Raw genomic sequence first — 22,805 nt, forward strand, 5'->3', positions numbered from 1 at the left:
AAAAGGTCTATTAGTACTTCTGTAATACTGCTTGTCGTATAGATGAAATATATATTGGCAATTACATCTTTGAAGAAACTAAAAAATAATAATAAAGAGCATTAACTTTCTTCAAATCCAAACAAGAGATGGAATGCGATTTGGATGTGATTGAGATGTTAGATTATACCTTAGTTCATAAAGAAACATGTTTGAAATTAAAAACTCTTTCATATGAAAAATAATATTAAGGACTTTAAAATTGATCTCTTTATTGTTATGAGCACAAATAAATTCAATTTTTAAGAAATTGCTTTAAAATAACTTAATTTAGAAGTGTATGATTATCTTCATCTTTATTATTTGCTGAATAAACTAATAAAAAATAAAAAATAATTGTAACATATAAAAATTATAAATTTCATTGATAAGCCTGTGACAACCTTTTAAATATTTGAAAAATGCTACCATCTAAAAAAAAATCAACCAATATAAATTGGTAGAGGATTAAACTGTAAGGTAAATAAAAAACCTCTTTGTTCTTGCATGTATCTTGTTAGTAGGGTATACAAAGGGATCAACAGCAAGAAGGTATAAAACACATTTTGGTATTACACACGAGATACCGTAGATCTCTTGTATTTTTCAAGAATTTGCTTTGGATCATGTCTTGTTTTTCCATATGCATCCACTTTTTGCGCTTCCTGCAATCAACCCAGTATGTTGCGTCATATAAAAAGAAAATTGCTTGTCAGAAATATCGATGTATTGTGATTTACTTCATTTGTATAGTACATGTTTTTAGAATGCTAAATAAATAGAGCCAGAAATTGAAGAAGTCTAATTTGTACTTGCTTGACTCCATTGCAATAGCTTTGGCCTGCATATTGTGATGTCCTAGTTCTTATGTCTGAGAAACGCAAAATAGACTCTTTCAAAAAAAGGAGCACATGCAAGATCAACCTGCATAAATTTCATGCAGTGTCTCCCTTTTATCAAAGCAGTATACACAGAAGGAAAAAAGATCAAAAGTCATGGATATAACTATGCAGAATCAGATGGTTTACATAACTGAATTCATCCAAGAAGAATGACCTATCATCAAACTTCTCACAAGTATTTACCAGATAATCAAGCGTAGAGGCTGCCATGGTCAATTCATCATGATCTGTTCAAGATAGGATATCTTAAGCTTATCTATATTTGCAGGAAACATTCTCCATAGCAAGTGATTCAGGTATCTCAGGTTCTGGCTTGGCTAATGCCGTGTGCTCTGTTTTTAAAAAGTCTCTCTGTACTTTAGCAACTCATTTGCAGCCTCCTTTTTTGCCGTATCCTGTATAGTTCCAATGGGTTTAGGTGCTTAAACGAGATAGCTATTTAAAGTAGAGAAATAAATTATTTGACAAGGTAGTTAAGCGCGAGGTCTGCTCACCCTTGCCTCCTTAACAAGTGGAATACATTCATGAGTTTTGCTGCTCAGTAATGTCACTGACCCACTAGAATTAACGAGGCAGAAGTGCATAGCCATTTTGATATGATGATTCAACTTATTAAATGCAAAAAAAGTTAAAACAGTAAAGGAAAGGAAAGTTCAGTAGTCTATGTGAATGATCTGAAATAAAATGTCTTCAATAGTTTCAGTAATTTGACAATTGTTAGGTCATTAACAAACCCTAACTGCAAGGCCATTAACTCTTTGGCTGAAAACTCTTAATCTACTCATAAAAACATGTGAAATTCCCCTGGGTCCTGACTTGCTATATAAAACCCCAATGGTAATTATCATAGCAATAAATTAATAACGTTACTCAATTCATTACACTTGACAAGAAATTATTGCATATTTCTTATAGATTGTCAAACCCCATTCTAAAGTCTAAACACAAACTGGTATTTTATTCAATAAATGATACGCAGAACAGATTATGTTTCAAAATGCCCTTTAGATGACATTGAAAACATAAAATTTTAAAAAATTGCACATAAATTGTATACCTTGTTAGGAGGGTAAACCTTTTTCTTGTACCATGTGGGTCGGTCCTGCAGGTCTATTGGAGACGTCTAAATATCAGCCAGGTCTGCATTTTATTTTACTCGTGAGTTAGTTATCCTTTACAGTTGACATTATTGATAATCGTTGTCTTATAAAACCATGCACATACAAACGAGATAAACCAAATGACAGGCAAAGCACCTCATAGTTTCTGGCAGCTCAAAGTTCAAACACGTTGAGCATAGGGGCAGGCCAAATTATTGTAGATTCTATAAAACCCAATTTCATAATAAACAAACTTATAAGAACATCGCAAAATAAAACAGGGATTCATTCCAATATAATTAACCAAACAATTTAAGATCAATAAAACTAGAAATCAAGGGAAAGTATACCCTGTGGTTCCATCAAACAATGGAGCAGACTCTGACAGAGAGTAAAGAATAGGTGGAATTTCATCGCTGCAGTGTAGTTCCAATTCCTAATAGTGTACATTTATCTATAAATAAAGAATTGCTGTTTCTGTTTTTTATGAGCAGGGTAAGATTGAGTACACTCACATTGCTATCGTAGCAGGTCTTAAATTACAGTGCTAATAAATCTCCTGTGCATGCCAGCATAAATCCCTAACATGTGAAAAAAAAACACAATAAGGTGATAATTTTTTATTTTATTTTTTTATATATTTATAATAAAAAATATTAATTGATAGAGTTGTGTATATTTTTTTAATTTATAATTGTTGAAACACATTTCTAAATAATCATTTTTAATCTTTGTACATATAAAGCAATTGTCATAACTATCCAAAAACTAAAACAATAACTTTAAACTTTTAAGTCACATAAGCTAAAACCCTATCTTAACACCGTGACCAACACTAAATTATCCAAAATCAGTGCCATTGTCTAGAGCATGAAGGGCCCACAATTCATAGGTAAAGCAACAAAGGTGTGCTGAATTGGAGATGACTTAATCTCCTACTAACAATGAATGTAACTGCGTTTATCCAAAGCAGATGGACAGAGCTTTATAGCAACTCAAAACCGACTTCCAAATCCAAGGCATTTTTACAAAGAATTGTCCTCATTCCCCAGTGGTCTGTCAATTTGTTCTTACCTAATTCTTATTAGCACCTTATAAAAAGAAACAAATAAAAATAACTATATGAGATCTAAGACTCCTCACACTTCCAAATCACTGATCTAATTTCTGATGTTAGAAGAAATTGAACCGCTTAAAGAATTCCTGAGGCCCCCTGTAAATAACATAAATTGAAAATCCTAATGTTATAGATTCATCTGTTACAAACATATGTATACTCACAACCCCTCCAATGATTCTACCAGATCCAAAGTATGGGGGATTTCGCCAGTGAAAGCCTTTCCATCAAGAAGTCTGCCCACAATAGCAGCAAGAAGCATTCAGACTAGTACAATAGTTTTTTAGCACATATTCTCCACAATAAGAATTTAAAAATAGTGATCTTGATTTGCTCTCAGATGACTTGGCTTTATCATGGAATGAAAAAGGTCTGCTAAAATTGTGCCCGTTAGCCTATTCCTGTTCAGGCAACAAAACAAAACATTTACTATCATATTATTCTTAGGTCGGTGGTAAAAATTGGTCTGTAGTGGCTAAAAACTAAGCTGCATAGGCAAAACACTTACAATTTTCTAGCATCATAAAGTTTGTCTAATCCAATTTCATTTATATTCGAGACTGAAAGAGAACCACTAAGCTGATTAAAAGCTAGATCCAGCCAATGAAGTTGTGATAAATTACCCAGAGCAGGGGGAAGAGGGCCAGTAAAACCATTTGAATTCAAGACTCTGAATAGAAGATCGCCGTAACATTAATGAAGTGCTTCGTAGGACCAATCACGAACCAAATAAGCGTAGAGAACATTCAAAGAAAAATATAATACAAGAACTTTTAACACCAAACTAACAATCTTACAAAATTTCAGATTTAGCAGATTCGCCAGCTCATTTGGAAATCGTGATGAAAAACTGCAACCAATCACAAAGAACATGTTCTAAGCTGTTTTCTGATGCTGAATAAATATTGGATTCTTTATGAAGTCCAATTAGTTTACTGATGCATAAAATACGTGTTGTCTTACAGGATTCCAGATTAATCAAATTCCCCAAGCTGCTGGGAATGGATCCAGTCAAGTCCTTATCGTATGATATATCCCTGCAGTGCCCATATAAGGATTATCTACAAAATCATAAAGTACAATCCTAAATATGTCTATAGTTATTCATATGTCAAAAGTGTTGGTTTAGTTCTGCGATGAAATATATAGGAGTTACAGTGTTTCAAGTCCACTAAGAAGACCTGTTGCACTTAATTATAAGAATTCTCTTGTCCTATTGTTCATCATTTCCGGTAACAAAATATTCCAGTATTTCATAAATGCTATGAGCTCTAAAACTTAAGTAGTTCAAAACTTCAACGTATTGATGGGTTTTAAGGTATGGAGAAGCCTTGCAATGAGATTACTTGTGAGTTGGTCCAGTTAACCTCATCCCAATGATACTCACACGGATCTGAACCTCTCCAATTCAGTGGCACTGTGCCTTTTCGTTCCCATTCCAGTTTGTTGAGATTAACCACCTCAATATCAAGGGAGAGAAATCATCAATACATACCATGAAAGCTTCCATCAAAAAAAAAAGTCTTAAAAGTCATAATTTAAGCTGATGTTTCCTCCCCTTTCTTCTAACTAAATGCAAAGCATATTTTACTTATAGTCTTTTGTGTGTGTGAGAGGCATACAGCCAGAATTAGGAAAGAACTGTCTATGATTTTCAGAGTTCACAAGTCTAAAGACTGGTGAAAGGGCCATAAATGATTGTGAGAATCAGAATAGTTTTTCAAGCTTGATAAATAAAGAAATCAAAATATAATTTAAAATAGCAGTCAGAATATATGGATTTTATAAATGAAAATAAAAACATATAATTATATAGAATATGTGTTTATATGATGTGATGGTTAAATGGTAGTGTTGTGGTTATTGTCATCAAGATTCAAATTTTTTTAATCTTTCTGAAATATTGTTGTTGATCTTCTGTTTGTGATCTTAATAGTTCATAACTTCAGATCAAAAGCATTTACTCCTAAAAAAATGTAAAACATGAAATTTAATATATGTTTTGGACTGTCTTTACCTGATTATATTTCAATATTAGAAAAAAATAGTCTCCTTATCTTCCCCTCTTTCTTAAACTTAATAATAGCTTTAAAAACCTGATAAACAAAGAAACCAGAATATAACTAAAATTAGCAGCTGGAACACATGGATTTTATAACTGAATAACACATCTTTATGCAGAATATGAAATTAATATATGTTTTAGAACTGCTTTTACCTGGTTATTCTTCAATATCAGATGAAAGAAGTCTCCTTATCTTCTCCACTCTTGAACTTCAATATTCTGTTCCATTGGACTAAACAATTTTCCCCCAAGATTTTTTTCAAGAAATTTTATAAAAGATTGTATACACCAATTCAATTTTCATTGCCAAATATGAACTTATAAAACCATTTCTTTTTAATCACTTAGAACACTATTCTATTAATAACATCCAGATTATAAATTATTAAACCACAAACAATTAAATACAAAAACATATAATACGAACTAACATTTTAGAGCATGAGCATATCACTGTCACGCTAATTGCCTCTATGAAGAAAATTAATGAGGTAACAAAATTGATAATCTACCTATAAATAGAAAGAATAAACTTCAAATCTAATCATAAATTGAAAAAATAAACCTAAATATTTAAATTGCTAACAGCATCACTTTAACCGTAAGTAATAACTCTGAATAGTGGAAGTCCAACCTCCCGACATAAAACATGGCTATTTAGCATTCAAAGCATTTTTGGCACATTTCATACTTCTCACACACACTTCATCGATAACGTATGGAGTGTGAGAGTAAATCACGATCAATAACGCAAAAGCATGCGTCGCATCTTTCTTCTGTAATCGATCCTCCTTTGAAGCGCAAATGATAATGAAGTCTAACAGTGGATGATGTGTAGACTCAAATCTGAACCCTTTTTCTTTTAATCAGTTGACAAACTCAAATAATCATAACAGAGAAAATGAATGACAGCAAGGGCTTACAGCTTTAACAAATATCAACAGGCATAAAAATAAATGAATGATACATTTGAATTCGGAGAAGGCAGAGTACCCTGTTTTTATTTCTAAACAATACAGTTTTTAATGCAGATTAAAATAAAAAACAATAAAGAGGCAATTTATTTATAATGTCTATAGCCTCAGATCGTAGCAACAATCATGCATCGCACAGCTATTTCGAACTTGCAGATTAACTACAAAACAGAGTTTTTTACCATAATCCAGCGATATAGCATGGACAAAAATCTCAAAAAAAAAACAAAAAAACACAGCATCCATTATTTTCTAGAATAATTATTAAAAAGTTAACTAAAGCTTGGCGATGAATGGAAGTTTTGGAATGCAACTTCAGCATGATCTGTCAAAGTCATCGAAGAAGCATCAAATATCAACATGATGCGGATGGGATTTGGGAGGAAATGTCCCATCTCACCATCTCCTACGGAGGGCGTTGCTAAATTCCTTCACCTTTAATTTCACCCATGAATTTATGACGCTCCTCCTCCTCAGTACCTTGGCACAGCAGCTGCACAATTTCTTCTTCCCTCCCATTTATCATCTCCCCATTTTCATCCACTGCTATTATACTTATCCCCTTCCCCTTTTCATCCACTTCTTCTCCATTCTCCCTTTGCATCCATGGCTTCTCTCTCCATTCGCATGCACTAAAAAAAGCCAATACCATACTTCTTACCTGCATAGTCCTTTCGTCAATAACCTGCCTACCCAACTCATCCCTTAAACATTTGACGCGCTCCCAAAACCTGTAAACATTCCACAAAGAGAGGCTTGTGATGCTACACATTTTCTTTCTCAGGATTTCATACTCTTTTTCTTCTTCTTGGAAAGCAACCGTTTTGTGTCCAGGATTTTGGACTCCTTCCCCAACGTAGAAGACTTGGACGACCTTTCCTAGCTTTTCCAAGGCACACTTTAACTCTGGCAGGAACTCCAACATCTTGTTAATTGGACCCACGCACACAAATTTTATATCTCCACGAAGACGCACCTCCTTTGCCTGTGATTACAACACAAATTATGTTAACGGACGATACACAGGGATAAAGATATTCTGAAACAATCTGTACAGCACTTTATCCATGATCTCAAGCCATTTGCAGAAAACGTCTTCTAGAAGTACATGTTAATTTTATATATTTAAACGATCCCGTTGAAGAAACGATTTTATATATTGAGAAGATGATGGGGAGACTAATATAATCTCACCCTTGATTGAAACAGCTCCAAATTCCGAAAAATAAACTCCAAGCTGGATTGAGATCTGAAGTTGAACTCCTCCAATTCTGACTTCCTCAGTTCGGCTTCTTCCCGACTAGCAGAAAATGGATATGCTATTATCCCCCACCTCAATATCATCGGCAGTAACTTCTCTCTGGTCTCATCAACTACAATCACAATAGGAAAGAAATATTAATTTAAAAAACAAATATTAACTACATAAATTCGTCTAATCAATTTGTCTACTGAGACATTTGATTAAATAGATGTGAGTTAGGGTATTCCAATAATGCATATTCATCGTAGATATTTTTGAAATCCAAGTTAATATTCGCGCACAGCAAAGATTGATACTCATTGCTTATTGCTCACAGCAGAGATTGGTAATTCCAATACTTTTGCTGCCACATAAAGCGTATCATTCTCGTCAATTCGCTCATGTATGCAACTGCTTTATATTAAAAAACAGAAAGACATGTTAGGAAATATCGCATGATTGAGTGCAACTGCTCAAATATTAAAAAACAGAAAGACATGATAGGAAATATTGCTAAGCATGCCATTTAAAATGAAACAAGCCATTATTGAGTGGGTTGATGCACTTAACCTAATTGGACGTTGGCAGAGGGAACATGTGTATCCGCCACAATAGATAAGATTAGGGCGCTCATATTTGCATTAAGCCTTGTCAACATCTCCTCCACTTTTTTCCGAATTGCCATAAGGTCATCTCTATCTTTTGAAGCATGGATTAACCTATTCATAACATTTCTAAAATTGAATAAATAACATATTATTGTTAAAACTAATATAAAGGTTTACGCTTTGCAATGAAAAAAATATTATGAATTATATTGTTTTATGGATTATAGTATTGAATAGGTATTATAATCATAAATAGATACAAACATGTTCATCAATAAAAATTAGAAACATTTAATTTCATTTGTTTGTAATATTTAAATGTGTGAATATCATTAATCTATTAACAATGGGTTTGAGTTTAACTATCTCAATCAATTCATCTCATGGAATCTTGTCATCAGATCTTTACCATCCATTGATAGATATCAATAATCTATAAAATAGTAGTATACTAATAAATTATAAACAATAGTTTTTTTGTTTGGTCCGTAGTTTAATAAAAATATAATAATATACCAATTTTTTAAGTGGAATAATGAACAAATATGATATCTTAAACATACTTTACCTATAATTCAATTGATTATTATTTTTAAATTTTATATTATTTTATCTCCATTTCCACCTCTCAATCCTACACACTCTGATATTTTTCCCATACTTTACCTCTATCCCTCTAAAGATAGGTATGCTAGTGTAGAAAATAATAATATATAATAATATGATAATATAATAATAATGATGTAGTTTTATTATAGTTTTTCTTTGACCAATAGTTTAATAGAAATATATTAATATAGTAATTTTTTAAATGGAATAATGCACAAATATGATCTAGAACTAGGTATGCTACCTTATATTCTATGTGAACTATTTTTAGATGGTTTATTTGAATTAGAAAAAAATAATTTATGATTAAGTTTATTTAATAAAAAATGTGATAAACAAATTTTTAATATATTATAAAAGTAAAATGTTCAAATAAAAAATATGTCAAATCATTTAAAGATAACTGAATATAATTAAAATTAATCAATTAACAAAAATATTTGTAGATCTAAATGAATATGACTTAATATATAAATAATTTTACAAATGGATTTTTATTTCTAAATAATAAGTAGGAACAAAATTATTACAACAAATGTTTTATTTGAGATCTTGTATATAAGAATTTATATATTTTGTAAAGCATATGACATTTATTACGCCAATAGTAGGTTAGCACAATGACAACAAGATGTATAAAAGATCAGCACAATCTATATAAGAAAAACATAAAACCAACAATAAACAAAGAAAACAATATGAACATGTTTTCATTTAGAATATTAATTAATTTTATATTAGATTTGATTTGAATTTAGTGACTATATCTTTCTTTCTATTTTTGTTGTGCCTTCAACTTTTTTTTTTTAACTAAAAGTTATATCATGTAGATTTCTCTACGCCTCCCAACTCCTCATGTGTAAAGCTGGCAGCATCCTTTCACTTTTCGGCAGGGTAGGCCCCATAAGCGCCCCGCAGATAGTTATATCTATTCAGACCTCAGATTCGCCTTGACTCAGTTTCCTTCTGCTCACCACGTGTTGCGTCCGTGGAGGATCGAAACTATATTGTGGGTCTTCCCTTAAGAATCCCCACACCGCCTGATACATGTCACATCCGAGCAAAAGAATGCACAAGCATGAATCAAAAGAGTTGTAATGGTGAACATTCTAAAGTCAAGAAGATCGCGAAAATAATGAAGGCGGTTAGCCTCCCCAATCATGACTCTTAAAACACAGATGCCCCTCATGCTAGAAATTAGGGATAGATCTACAAAGTGGAATTCACCAGCTCAGAAGCAACTAGTTGCGCTACCCATAAGAATTCGGAGATTCTAAAATTTTCGAAGTCTCTAAGACTGAGTCTCTCAGAGATGGTCTTTTATGAACATAAAAGTTTTAAAAGGAGAGCTACAAACCTCCCTCCCTTTTTTATTTTGCATGAATTATGATTTACATCATGGTATTAGTGTCATTTGTAAATTGATAGACTATGCCTTTGTCGCCTTCTTGTCATTATAAATGATGTTTTGTGCCATTAATAAAGGCATAATTGTTTTTACCAATGGATGTCTAATTTCTATCTCTTTCATTTATAAAATATGGATCATGTGTAATCACTCTTTCAATTTTATCAAAATTAGTTTCAGATGACATTTGTTTTGCAAAATGTAAAAGAGATTTATCGTTTCAGAATATAATTTTGTTTGGCCTTTACGAATGCTTCCCACTAGAGGATTTGAATGTTATCACTTACATCCGATTTACTTTGTTTATTTCATTTTCTTCCCAACAATTAAGGGTCTATTTGCTTCTAATCTCTGCCTAGGGGGACAACATAATTTTTGTTAGAAAATGAAGATCTGAAGATTATTTCAAACGACTGGGACAATTGGGACAACATAATTTTTGTTAGAAAATGGTGATATGAAGATTATTTCAAACGACCGAGACAACATAACGGCTTGAATGAGAGGGAAGTAAGAAACGAAAGAAACGAAGAACAAGGGATGGTAACAAGCAGGGAAGGAAGCACAACCACCAATACTCATCTTACCTACCCAACCTTACCTACCTTAACACCACCTACACTTAAAAGCTTTGCATTTATTGAATTCTAAAATCCCAGAGGTGAGAGGTTGCTTCCACACCTGTGAACTTCCCGAACTGCCCTTTGAAATTGGCGAGAACCGGTTTCAGGGATCAACACATCACTTTAATCATATTTCAAGTACTTTATACTTTTTAAATTCCAGGTTAAATTCTGGAAGTACTTTTCCGCCTATGGTAATCCGAGACGCACATAACAGATCCGAATTGATGGGCATTCATGGGGATCAGGCAAACAACAGCGAGTGCAGTCAAGCATCCAAGTTTGAGCTGCCAGTGAAGGTTTCATTAAGGACCTAGGCTTACTTCAGGGATATCGATTGTAGGGCTGAACACTACTTGTCACTCTGTCTGGGATAAATCGGAGCACTGCATATATTGATCAGCAATTGGATAGTGATAACTAGAAGGAACCTTAGCAGCATTACCTAAATTCAAAAGTGGCGGCCATCAATAATCAGGTTCACGCGAAGTTGAGGAGCACCCATTATAGATCGCTTTATATTTCCCTTAACAATGCCCACATTCTCGGCTGCGAGAATTCCGGGGCGGATATAAAGATACAGTCAAGAAGCGAACACAGATCTGAACTGGCAGCAGAAAGTCTTGTAATCTGTTACAGAGCATCCATTATTACAACCCTAGATTTCACTCATACAAGGAAGTGCAGTCTAGATCTGCAGCAAACGGGAGTAATGGGACAGTCGCTGAATGATAACTTCCAGGTGATTTTGTATAACTGTAACGTGTTCCTAGATTTTAAATAGAACTTCTTAGTGCGTTTTGTGGCGATTTACACTATCAACAGATTTTAAGGTGTAATTCAGTATTCAATATATTTTGCAGTGACTTATTAATTCATAGGATCAGAAAAGTCTCATAATGATAATTAGAAATCTTAAAGCAAGGGTTTGTGAAAAAACATAGAGCAGTTATTTACAGTAAGGGTTTGTAAAATACATTGAATAGATATAACAATTACTATATTCAGGTGAATCTGGCTGAGCTGGTCATGAAATGTGACTTACGGTACTCAAATATATGAAATCTGGTTGTTTAGGTGAGGCGTTTCAGAAAATTTGATAGTCATAGTTGGGTTTTCCATAGCGCTTAAAGGATAGTGACAGTTCTACTCAATTCTAAACATTTTACAGAGATTCACAGTCAGATAAAGGGATAATTTATTAAAATTTGTAACTGGGGAGGACAGAGCATTTTGCCTTTAGGGCTTTCAATAAAATGAATCTATATGGGTATTGAATCATATGATAGTTAAGCACGTATATTTACACGAAAACACTAGGGGAAAACTAATATGAAAGAAATTCTAATTAACGAAAAGGTGTTTGAAAATACATTTTGCACCTTATAAACCATCTGGTTTTCGGCGAACAGCATAGGATGGCTCCCTGCACTATCAAAGCAATAGAGTCGCTTATTTGGGTGACCATCTTATCTTTTGCGCGAGGAATCTCCTTGAGATCCTGGACTACTTTTGCCAATGCATTCATGGAGTTAAGAAGATCTAAACGCTCCATCTTGTTTTTCTTCATAGTGTCCACCCTGTTTAGAACCGCAGCAACCAGCAACAAACAGAGGCCGGCCCAGTGAACATTTCCAGCTGCCTTTAACACAGATATAGCTGTGGAGTGTTCATTCCCAGAGTATTCCGATATCTATTAAACCCATCACCATGTCATACAGCATTTAAAGCATTCACATTGCAATACAATTATTGTGTGATGTCCTGAACTAAGCGTGTCAGGGAACAAATCATTTAATTAGTGTTCAATAAAGATCTGGGCAAGATAATTGCGTAATAAAAGCTACAATACTAACACTGATATCATATTTAGGATATGCACAAGGGTTTGTGAAAATAATCACCTCGTTGGCAAGTATCCTGACGCTTTCAGAGACTCCTTCTGAGATTTCAACGGCGTTGGATGAAAAGGACAGCCAATCTGCTGTTGACTTCTTATGTTTCGAACTTTTACCCTGTAAACAAAGGAAGATTGTCCATAAATGGCGTTAGCTAAGTTCAATAACAAAGCAACGAGGAGTTTAACAAGAATGGAAAAATGGAAGGGATTTATACCTGATTTATTTTGCAATGGGCCAAATAACTATCAATAGCGGCGATTAATGGAACAAGATCAAAGTCTGGCCCCTCCCGTTCAGTATTGATAATCTGGCCGATGAGTTGAGAAAAGGGAAGAGAGGACTGATCAGATGACTTTGAGTATGTGCAACCCATTTTAGGCCCTCACAAAAGCAGAGATGGAAGAAAATCACAGAGCAATTGCCACTAATACAAAATTGGTAAAGCAACTGGTTGCGTACTTTAGACTCGCTAAATGTTAGAATACCCTCGTTTCTACCTGCCTTTAAAGAGAGTGAATCAGGTTAAGAAAACGCGTTAATGGTACGGTATAGGTGAGTCAGGTTAAGAAAACGCGTTAATGAAGCTTCGCGGAAGTTTGTTCTTCGTCAATAATTCATTGATTTTGAATGTACTTCCTTGTCTATTATTTTATTTTATTATTTTAATGACTACGTTCGATTGAAAACAGGTTTCGTTGCCGTCACGAAAAAGACGTACCTTTCGCTTTCCTTTTTCGAAATTTCCACTTCTTTGTATACCTTTCTGAGAATAGTCCACCCTCTTTCCTTTTCTTTTTGAAGTTTTCTCTTCTTTCAATATCTATTTGGCAATAGTCTATAATTAGGTGAAAACTTCAAAGGGAAAAAATTAATCTAATCTTTGATAAATTAATTTTATTTAAAATTAATAATAAATTTAATTTAAAAGTATTATTTCTATTTGAGAGATTGATGGTCAAGATTATGATTAGCAATACAATGGCATCAAATAGATCTTATAATTTTATATAATCAATATAACATTTATAAAAGTATTAATAATAAAGAAAATTAATATAAATATTAGATATAAAAAATTACATTTTAAAAATATACAAAATATATAGTGTTTCTTATGTGTGATCTTTCTAAAACAAGTTTTCATTGTGTTACCTTTGTTAATATATTTCATGTTTCTCTCTTTTTAATGATTTAGGTATAACTCTTTGGAACCAAATTTGTACTATATATTGTTTTGTTTACTATAAGGATTTGAGGGTGTTAACCCCTCATGAATTATTTAGATGTTGAAAATTATCCAAACTTAATCATACTTCACTTTATCTTATCTTAGCATTAATTATTTAATCAACACTCTCAATCATCTTTTGATCATTAATTAAATAAATTTTAATAATTTATTCAATAAATTAATTTTTTTGATTCACTTTCTTCTATGATTTGTACTCAATTAAACTAGCATACCCATCTTTATATGAATATAGGTAAAGTACACCCAAAGATATCACATTTGTTCACTATTAAACATTAAAATTATTATAAATTATCATATTGTAATAATATTTGTTATTATTATATTATATGATATTTAAATTAATATTAAATTATTATTAAGTTGTTATTATATTATTATATTTTTATGTTTCCAACAAGAAAAAGAAGAGAGAGAGAGAGAGAGAGAGAGAGAGAGAGGCAATTGTTTTGGGAAGGTGGACAAGATGCATGAGGAGCAACTTCGAGTACGATAGATGGAGCTACCACAAGTTCCAAACAAGGACCATTCTCTAATGATGGATCACTTTGTATGTTACTAGGAGATAGAATCAATGCTTGTGAGAATTGTTTAGATAAATCATTGTCAACATTAACGTATTCATATTCATCACTTGAATCATTAACATTGTTAGCATTAACGTCATTTTCATCCATCTCTTCATCAAGATTAATAAAAATAGGATCTTTAAAAGGAATAGAACATGACCCATCATTTTTCATAAGAATTTTTGATCTTGGAGACTTAGGTTGAACTTCCTCCCTAGGGTTAGGCAAAGGTTGGACAAATGGGATCATATCAACATTTGGAGTCTTTGGAGAGGAAATGGGTTGAGAAGCAAGTTCACAAGCCTTAGCACGATGTTTTTGTCATCTTTCTCTTGCACAACAGTTTCTTTTAGTTTTAGTTGAGGGTTGTGAAGGTTTAGGCTTAATAGGCATAGGCTTCTTCTCTTCCTTTAAAGAAGGAGGAATAGGAGAAGGTCCACTAGGTTGAAACATAGGAGATGTCGAGCGCTTTCCTTTGTAAGATGTAGGAGGCAGAACCACAACATATAAAGGAGGAATAAAAGGTGTAGGAAGGAGATCGGTCCATCATGAGGAGGAGGAATAGGTCTAAGATTTCTAGGTTTACTCAAGGGTAATATCATATCATTCTTCCACTTTTGATAAGATTGAGAAAGAGAATCACTTGTAGGTTTAATAGGTTCAAATTATTTCTAGACCAAAAGTAATCAAGGTTAACATATCCATGTCTCACCATGGGTTGGTACATGTTATGATTAATTATTATGATTTTATCATTAAGAGGGAATTTGAGACATTTATGGATAGTATAAGGGATTGCTTTCATGGAAGAGAGTCAAGGGTGCCCCAACTTCACAAAAAATTGATCCAACATAGGAATGATAGCAAAAATGACATCTAAGCACTTAGTAACAACTTCAATAGGAAGATTAATAGAACTAATAGCGAAACTAAGAGAAACTATCAAAGATCTTAATCACCACATTAGATTTATAATATGTTACTTGATGCAATTGTAAAGTATAAAGATACTCCTCATTATCACATTCACCATACACGAGGGATCAATGAACACCCCTTGTGAGAGTATGTCTTTGATCTTCATAGTGATATATAGTGGGCAATTAGGTACGTCAATAGTCTCACTAGGATCAAAGGAAATGCATAGGTACTTAGGAGGTTCAGGTTTATCAATAAGATTCACCACATTACTATACTCAAGGCCAAGTTCATTAGAATAAAATGCAAGATGCTCACATTCAACCACATTAGTAGAATGAGAAGGTAAACTATTAGTAAATATTTGGAGGAGATACAAATTTATTTACCTTGTCATTCACACCAACTATAATGGTATTGTTATGAATAAGGTATTGAATCCTACTCCTTAAGGAATAACACTTTTCAATGTCATGACAAGGTTGACAATGATATTGGCAAAAATTTTTAGAATCATGATAAGTTGGCAAAGGTTTGGATGTGTCAATTGGTTTGATGGGAGGAAGTTTCAACATATTTTTGTTCAACAATTGTGTCATAATGTTAAGCAAAGATTCAGAAAGAGGAGTAAATTATTTTCTAAAATATTTGGATAAAGGAGGCACACTTGTTGTTGTAGCTACTACCTGGGTATTGTTGTTGTCATTGAACTTGATGAATCCCTTGTTCGGTTAAACTTCACAAAAGGTTGTTGAGAACTTCCATTCTTATCAACTAGAATCATTGAAGGAGATTGTTCAAATTGACTCACTTGAAGCTAATAGTTATGTAGCATTACACACAACTGCATAAAGGAAGTAAACTCGGAAAAGAGAAGCATATCCCTAATGTCTTTTTGAAAAATAGAAATAAAAATTCTTTGAAGATCATGATCAAGCATAGGATAAGAAATTAGAGATTATAAATGTTTATATCTAGCAATAAAATCAATCACTTTTTTTCAACACATTGCGTACAATGAATCAAATCAGTCAAAGCAATCTTAGGACCACTATTATTGTGAAATTGTTGAATGAAAGCATTAGCCAATTGTTGAAATGGTGTAATAGAATAAGGAGACAAATAACAATACCATTGCAAAACTTTATCTTTATCTCTAAATGTTTTAGTAAATAATTTAGCCAAAGTCTTTGATCATGAGCAAAATCACTACACAAAGTTTGAAATGTTTTCACATGAGTTAAGGGATCACCTTTTCCATTACAAATCTTCGATTGAGGGACTTCCACATGTTTAGGGGGGAAGCACAGATAATATCATTAGATAATGGGATTGCTACATCAAATGTGGGAACATTAAACTTAGATTGGTTCATGGAAGCTATTTTTTGTTCTAAGGATGAGACAGTTTGAGTTGGGTTGTTAATGGTTGCTTCAGTGGATGGATTGAAACTAGACATGTTGGATTGGGATGTAGGAGTGATATTGTTAAATGAAGGAGGAGGTCGAGAATAAGGATGTAGAACACTATGATAAGTAGGTATAGGAGATGATTGGGTTACAAATGGAAGACTCACGGAAGGAGGTATGAAATAATTTTGATTAGCAATGTTTCCCCCTTGACAAACATACATAGAATTAACATTTTGTGTGGAAGTATCCATGATGGTAGATGTGAAAGTAGGCACACTAAGCATAGGTGTAGCCATAGGAATAGAATGATTAACTTGACTAGGTGCTTGAGTGTAACCAAGGACTTTGGCATAAATTTTCATATGCATGATATTAGTGTCAATAATATGAGCAATGCCATGCAACAAATCAACACCAACTTTATCACTTTGAACCATTCTTTTTAATCCTTAAATCAATGGGATAGCCTCATTTTCCAGGTATTGTTTACTCATCCATTGTTGAAGATTTTCAAATTCATTGTCAATCTTCTCCAATTGGTCAATGAAAACCCTAGTTAATGATTCACCCTCTTCATGAGAATTTTTTAATGAATGAGGATAAATAACATCAATTGTTGGAATAGAAGAACCACCAACATTCTCATGAAATAATTTATCCAAATAGGCTCCATAACCTTAGTAATTGAACCTTGGGAAGCCTTAATTATACAACTTCTTCTCATGAGAATATTATAAGGTAGGACTAATGATATTAAAACTCATGCAAAAAGAAGAGGAGTTTGAATTTGAATTTAAAAATTATGATTAAGCAATACAAAAATTTGTAATTCAATTTGAAATTAGATCTAGGAGGGAAAATTTAAATTTGAAATAACATGAACAATCAGATGTGAAATAATAGATCCGAATTAGATAATCCACAAACTTAATTTTAGAATTAAAATTAGGGTTTTTGTGAAATTAACCTCTAAATTTTTGAAATATATGAAAACCAATAATTTTTACTTAGGGACCAATACATTAAAAAGAGAGGTAAACCCAATAGAGATCTAACCACAAATAAGCAAGGATGGGATTGAGAATTCTATCAGATTTACTTGGTTTGGATTGACTGCCCTCTTTTAAGTTGAATTGTGAAAATGTTGAAATTAGGGTAAATGTGTCAGAATTAAAGTAAAAAGACATTAACAATAAGCTACAGTTGTCAGATTGAGCCACAAACTTGGATCTAAGGAATGCAAGTGTATTTGGATATGTTCTCAAAAGGAGCTTCTAAAATGTCGGGACCGGTATGCCCATCGTACTGGTCCTGTGCACTTTTCGCCATCCAAAGGGGAATTTGTTCATCACAATAAATAAAGCCAAATTTGAAGATCATAGCTCCGTACCTACTCCTACGCACACTAGAGAAGGAAAATAGGTTAGGAATAGTATTTTCCTTAGGTCAAACCCCAATTTTAGAATTAGCCATGAAATATAAATGAAATGTAATTAAATTGCAGTAATGGAAATGTTCTTCTTTTGGGGGAGATGTTGAATAATGCCTGAAAACACTAATGATATACCTTTTTAATGGATTTTTGTTTGTCTCCACAAGGAATTAGGGTTTCATGAAGTCTTCATAAACATAAAACATGAATGTCAACTCCAATGCTTGAAACTTGACCTTACTTCTACTCCAATGCTTAAAAGAAGGTTGATTGCTTGCTCACTTGAATTTGAATGCTTGGTTGCTTCATGGATATGCGATTTCTTTTTTGGATATATTAAAATGAGAGGGGTAGACCTCCTTTTAACTTATTTTTTCAACATGAGCCAACATGCGACCTAGGTCCCAACAAAAATTATGCGATGATTAAGGGGCCCAAAAGTTGGTCCTGATTGGGAGGACTAGGGTGTTGGTTGCTCTGGTCTTGACCAATCAAGAACCAAGAAACAAGGGAGAGATGAAGTTCAAGTTGAAAATAATGAATAATTTTAATGGTGTTAGAAGAATCAGGCTCTAACCAAGCCTTACGACATGAGCGCCAAGGTGGGGGCCTAAGTGAGGAAAAAAATGTAAGGGAGTACAATTTAGGATGCTACACATTTGATGTTGATGGCAATGAGAATCTAACACTCTCATGTAAATGAATTATATGATTTTTCCACCTATATCCAAGATCAATTGCATGAAGCATCGATGAGGGTGAAGAGAAACCAATCTATGGTGGTTTTCAAACATTATTCTTGTTACAAGTGCAGTTGTCGTTGCACCAAAAGATCGACCTGTTAATGCTTGATACAACCACTAGACTTATAGAATCCATAGGAGGTGGTTAAGCCACATCACAAACCCAAGCGTTATGCTGCACAACACAAGAAGACCAAGGGCATACACCTTGCAACAATCCGCCCCCAATGCAAGTGAGGGGTTTGAACCTATGAACAAGCTTTGATACCACTTGTTACAAGTGTGGTAGCCATTGCACCAAAAGATTGCCCTGTTAATGCTCGATACAACCACTAGACTTATAGAATCCACAGGAGGTGGTTAAGCCATGCCACAAACCCAAGTGTTGTGTTGCACAACACAAGGAGACCAAGGGCACACACCTTGCAACAATTCCGTCTTATGTCACCTCATCCTTTTCCAAACCAAGATATCATGGAGCCCAAGCCTCAAACTTTTCATGTGTGATTCTAAAGGTGAGTAGTGGCTAGTGCAGAGATGGACCCAAGTTTGGGATAAAGGATCTCGAAGGTCTAAATATGTAGCATTTTTTGATCACTTTGCTATGAAAGTTCTAAGGTGGTGTGGCTTATTTTGCCAAAGATTACCGAAGACAATTGAGAGGGCCATAAGAGTCAAGGATGAGAAGCTCACAAAGTGGCAATTTTCAGAGAATGCTTTCTCTCACAAATTTGGTGATTTCTTCTTTGTTGAGTATACAATGATAAGAGTATATGGGTGCCACCAAGCACCACACCGACTACCAATTATTGTTCCCCCAAAAATGTCTATTATAGAGTTTTTGTAGCAACTAATATGGATGGAGAAGCAGTGGATGGAGCCAGAGAGAAAGAGAGCTCATCTCCCTAGTTACATCCAATATAATTGTTTTGTTGTGGGATGTGATTCTTTAGAAAAGGTCTAGGAATTCATTTGAAAAATTTACTATACTACATAGAAATTCATCATTGCTTAACTAGAATTAAAGGGAAATCATGAATCCCTATCTTATTAAAGAATCCTAAATAAAATAAACCAATGAAATAATGCAAACAAAGCAATAGGGTTTATAATATTCAATCAAAAACTCCCTATTCCATGATCACATGTAGCTTCCATTGTTCTTTTGCTTCTTGTGGCATGATGGCTCTCAGATATTGCACTGCTAACCTACAAATGACACAAGATTTCAAATTTCTTGATTCTTCGTGATTGTTGAAAATAAATAATTAATCCTGAATTTATAGATTTTTGGAGAAGGTTGGTTGAGAGGTGGAACTCAAGTGAGCTCACAAGTTGATTGATAGTTGAACTGCTGGTTTGGAGGTGGAACATAATAGATTGAATAAATAAATGAGTTAACTGATTGAGAAAAAAGATGATTGAAAGATGAAAAAGAATTATTGAAGGAGAATTGAAGAATGATGTACTTAATCAATTAATTGAATCGATCAATTAAAATAGATTGAATTGTTAACTGGAGATGACTAATTGAAAGCTTTTTGGAAAAAAAAGCAAAGTGGAAAATAGAAATAGAGATTGGAAAGAATTTGACTTAATTAATCAATTAATTGAATTAATTAATTTAGCATGTGCTTGAACTTGATTTAGATTTTCCATTTAATCTTTTCATGAGATTTGATTTAAATATTGAATTTATTTTTAATTCAATTTGATATTTGAATATATTTAGATCTTGACTTAATAATTCAATTTGATTTTTGAATGTTAATTAAAATTTGATTTTATTTAAATTCAACTTGATCTTTGAATTCATGCAATCTTGATTTAGATTTTCATTTTGCTTTTTGCATGTCTTTGACTTTGATTTCGAATCATGAAATTGAAATGCACACGTAACTTAAATTAGATGAAATTGGAAGAATATGAATTTGAATTTGAATTAGAAGAATTAATGAAATTAGAATTTGGAGAAATTCGAATTTGAATCTGAATTAGAAGAATTAATCAGTTAATTAAATAATTTAAAGAAACTATTTAATTATTTAGAAATTAAATTTAATTAAATAATAAAGATTATTTAAATTAAAGCAATTAAATCACAATTAATTAAATAATTAATATTTAGAAAAGGGTTAAATGATTAATTGATTAAAAATAGAAATTGAAATAAAATAATTAGTAAGATGATGAAGAAATATGAATTTAGAAGAATAAGATTAATTAAATTGATTAAAGAATTAAAGAATTATTTAATCAATCAGAGGAATAATTAGTACATGATTAATGAGACATTTTTAGGTGTCTACAATTACCACCTATAGAGTGGCTAAACAAGAAACTATGATCCAGAACATTATATTAACCACTTGAAGGTATATAGAATAAGGAGAAAATACCACGCCCATGAAGCTCTTGAATTTGAAGATTTGGGAAGAAATTGCCCTTGAACAAACCCTCAATAACTAAAGAAAGTGGATTATTTTAGAGAGGCTTGAAAAGGAGGAGAGGCAAAAGGATCTTGAATTCACAGGGTTTTGTGTAAATGCCAAAAATGTTTCTTTGAGGATGAAACTAAAATTGTAAGCTTTTGAGGAATTGCATCCCAAGTTCAAGGGGAGTCACTTAGGCGAACGAAGGAAAGGATCACATATCAACCATCAAATCCCATAACGGATGCAAGCAAGGAGAAGCACATTAAGGGCCAAGAACCACAAAAGGCTCAAGCTAGTTCTCAAATGGATCCACCCCTTGAAAGGGTCAAGACTGAACAAATTAGAATTTTAGAAATACAAGATGATGAAGAAGAAGAGATGGATCACTCTCCCTTATCCCCTTCAAGTGATATGTTTCATAAAGAAGAGGATGTACAAGAGCTCATCGATGTTAATAGGGCTCTTATGCCAAATGTTATCCCATTAGAGGAAGTAAAAGATGAAAGAATGATTGTTACCCTATAGTTTGTTTCTGATGATAAGTTTATTAAAACTCTCGAGTTTAAGAGCTTCTAGCTGGAAGCAAAATTAAAAACAATTATTAGAGGAAGAAGAAACAAATTTTGGTCAATAGAACATTAATATCACTCCCGAAGAGGGCAGGAGGATGGTTAAAGAAAGTGGAATGTTATTAATCCCATATTGGGATTTAAAATAAATTTTTATTTTAGGTCGAGTAATAAAGAAGGAAGATCTTACATTTGCCAAATAATTCACTACAAACAAGGGCATCAAAGGGACAAGATACAACCCTTGTACCAACACACTAGCCCAATGGTCCAAGACACCTAGAAAAAACAAGCCCAAGGTGTTGGAAGGTGTAGAAGAGAAGGTTGAGGATGCTATAATAAGATCACTGAGAGACACATTTGCTATAGAGGCTTACACAGTTGCATCTCACTCAGTCTTATTTGCACAAGTTGCTACCAAGGAAGAGAAGAAAAGACACGAGGAATTGAAAAGAAGACATGTTGCTTTGAATGTAGGCTTCAATGATTTATACATGGAAAATATTATATTGAAAAAGGAATAAGCAAAGAAGGAATCTAGTGCATGTAGTAATAGAGCACCAATCCCCTCCTTCTTAGACTCCAAGTGACCAAATAGAGTTCATTGCAAAGGATATAATTGCTCACATTTCCCTATATGAGATTGAGAAACTTAGAGATGAGAATAAGGCTTTGGGGCCAATGATTAAAAGGAGGAAGAAAATGAGGTATGAAGCAGAGATAAAAGTAAAAGTAAATCTTTGTATGTGATGGTAGTGATCATTTTGCATTTGTTACAAGAAATTTTGAATAAGTTAGATGAAGTCCATGTTTCTTATTAGACATTGCCACAAGTTTTGAAGCAATCCAAAGAATTTATTTAGAATATTTTTCTAATTATCTACAGTATTAGCTTAGGCCTAAGTCT

The 22,805-nt window shown here is 33.1% G+C and overlaps 1 protein-coding gene and 1 long non-coding RNA gene across 33 annotated transcripts; both read right to left on the reverse strand.

Annotated features, from left to right (window-relative positions):
• Window positions 1-451: 451 nt before the first annotated feature.
• Window positions 452-7,741, reverse strand: LOC131028046 (uncharacterized). 32 transcript variants are annotated; one of them, XR_009372666.1, is made up of 12 exons: window positions 7,371-7,586; window positions 5,356-7,161; window positions 4,101-5,233; window positions 3,935-3,987; window positions 3,761-3,807; window positions 2,536-3,538; window positions 2,371-2,436; window positions 2,177-2,244; window positions 1,978-2,060; window positions 1,104-1,315; window positions 831-942; window positions 452-683 (listed from the first exon to the last, which is right to left on the reverse strand). It is a non-coding gene; the product is annotated as an uncharacterized LOC131028046 (long non-coding RNA). The 32 variants fall into 32 exon arrangements; XR_009372659.1 differs by having other exon boundaries at window positions 2,536-4,174; window positions 4,484-4,597; window positions 5,155-5,233; XR_009372660.1 differs by having other exon boundaries at window positions 2,536-3,987; window positions 4,101-4,174; window positions 4,525-5,233.
• A 4,452-nt stretch (window positions 7,742-12,193) lies between these two features.
• On the reverse strand, window positions 12,194-13,056 carry LOC131028059 (uncharacterized). The gene is made up of 3 exons (XM_059221553.1): window positions 12,783-13,056; window positions 12,572-12,682; window positions 12,194-12,326 (listed from the first exon to the last, which is right to left on the reverse strand). Exons 1-3 carry the CDS (start codon window positions 12,939-12,941, stop codon window positions 12,312-12,314), a joined length of 285 nt encoding a protein of 94 aa, XP_059077536.1. The 5' UTR covers window positions 12,942-13,056; the 3' UTR covers window positions 12,194-12,311.
• Window positions 13,057-22,805: the final 9,749 nt, after the last annotated feature.

The sequence above is a fragment of the Cryptomeria japonica genome, chromosome 5 (genome assembly GCF_030272615.1).
Source record: "Cryptomeria japonica chromosome 5, Sugi_1.0, whole genome shotgun sequence".
NCBI lineage: Eukaryota > Viridiplantae > Streptophyta > Pinopsida > Cupressales > Cupressaceae > Cryptomeria > Cryptomeria japonica.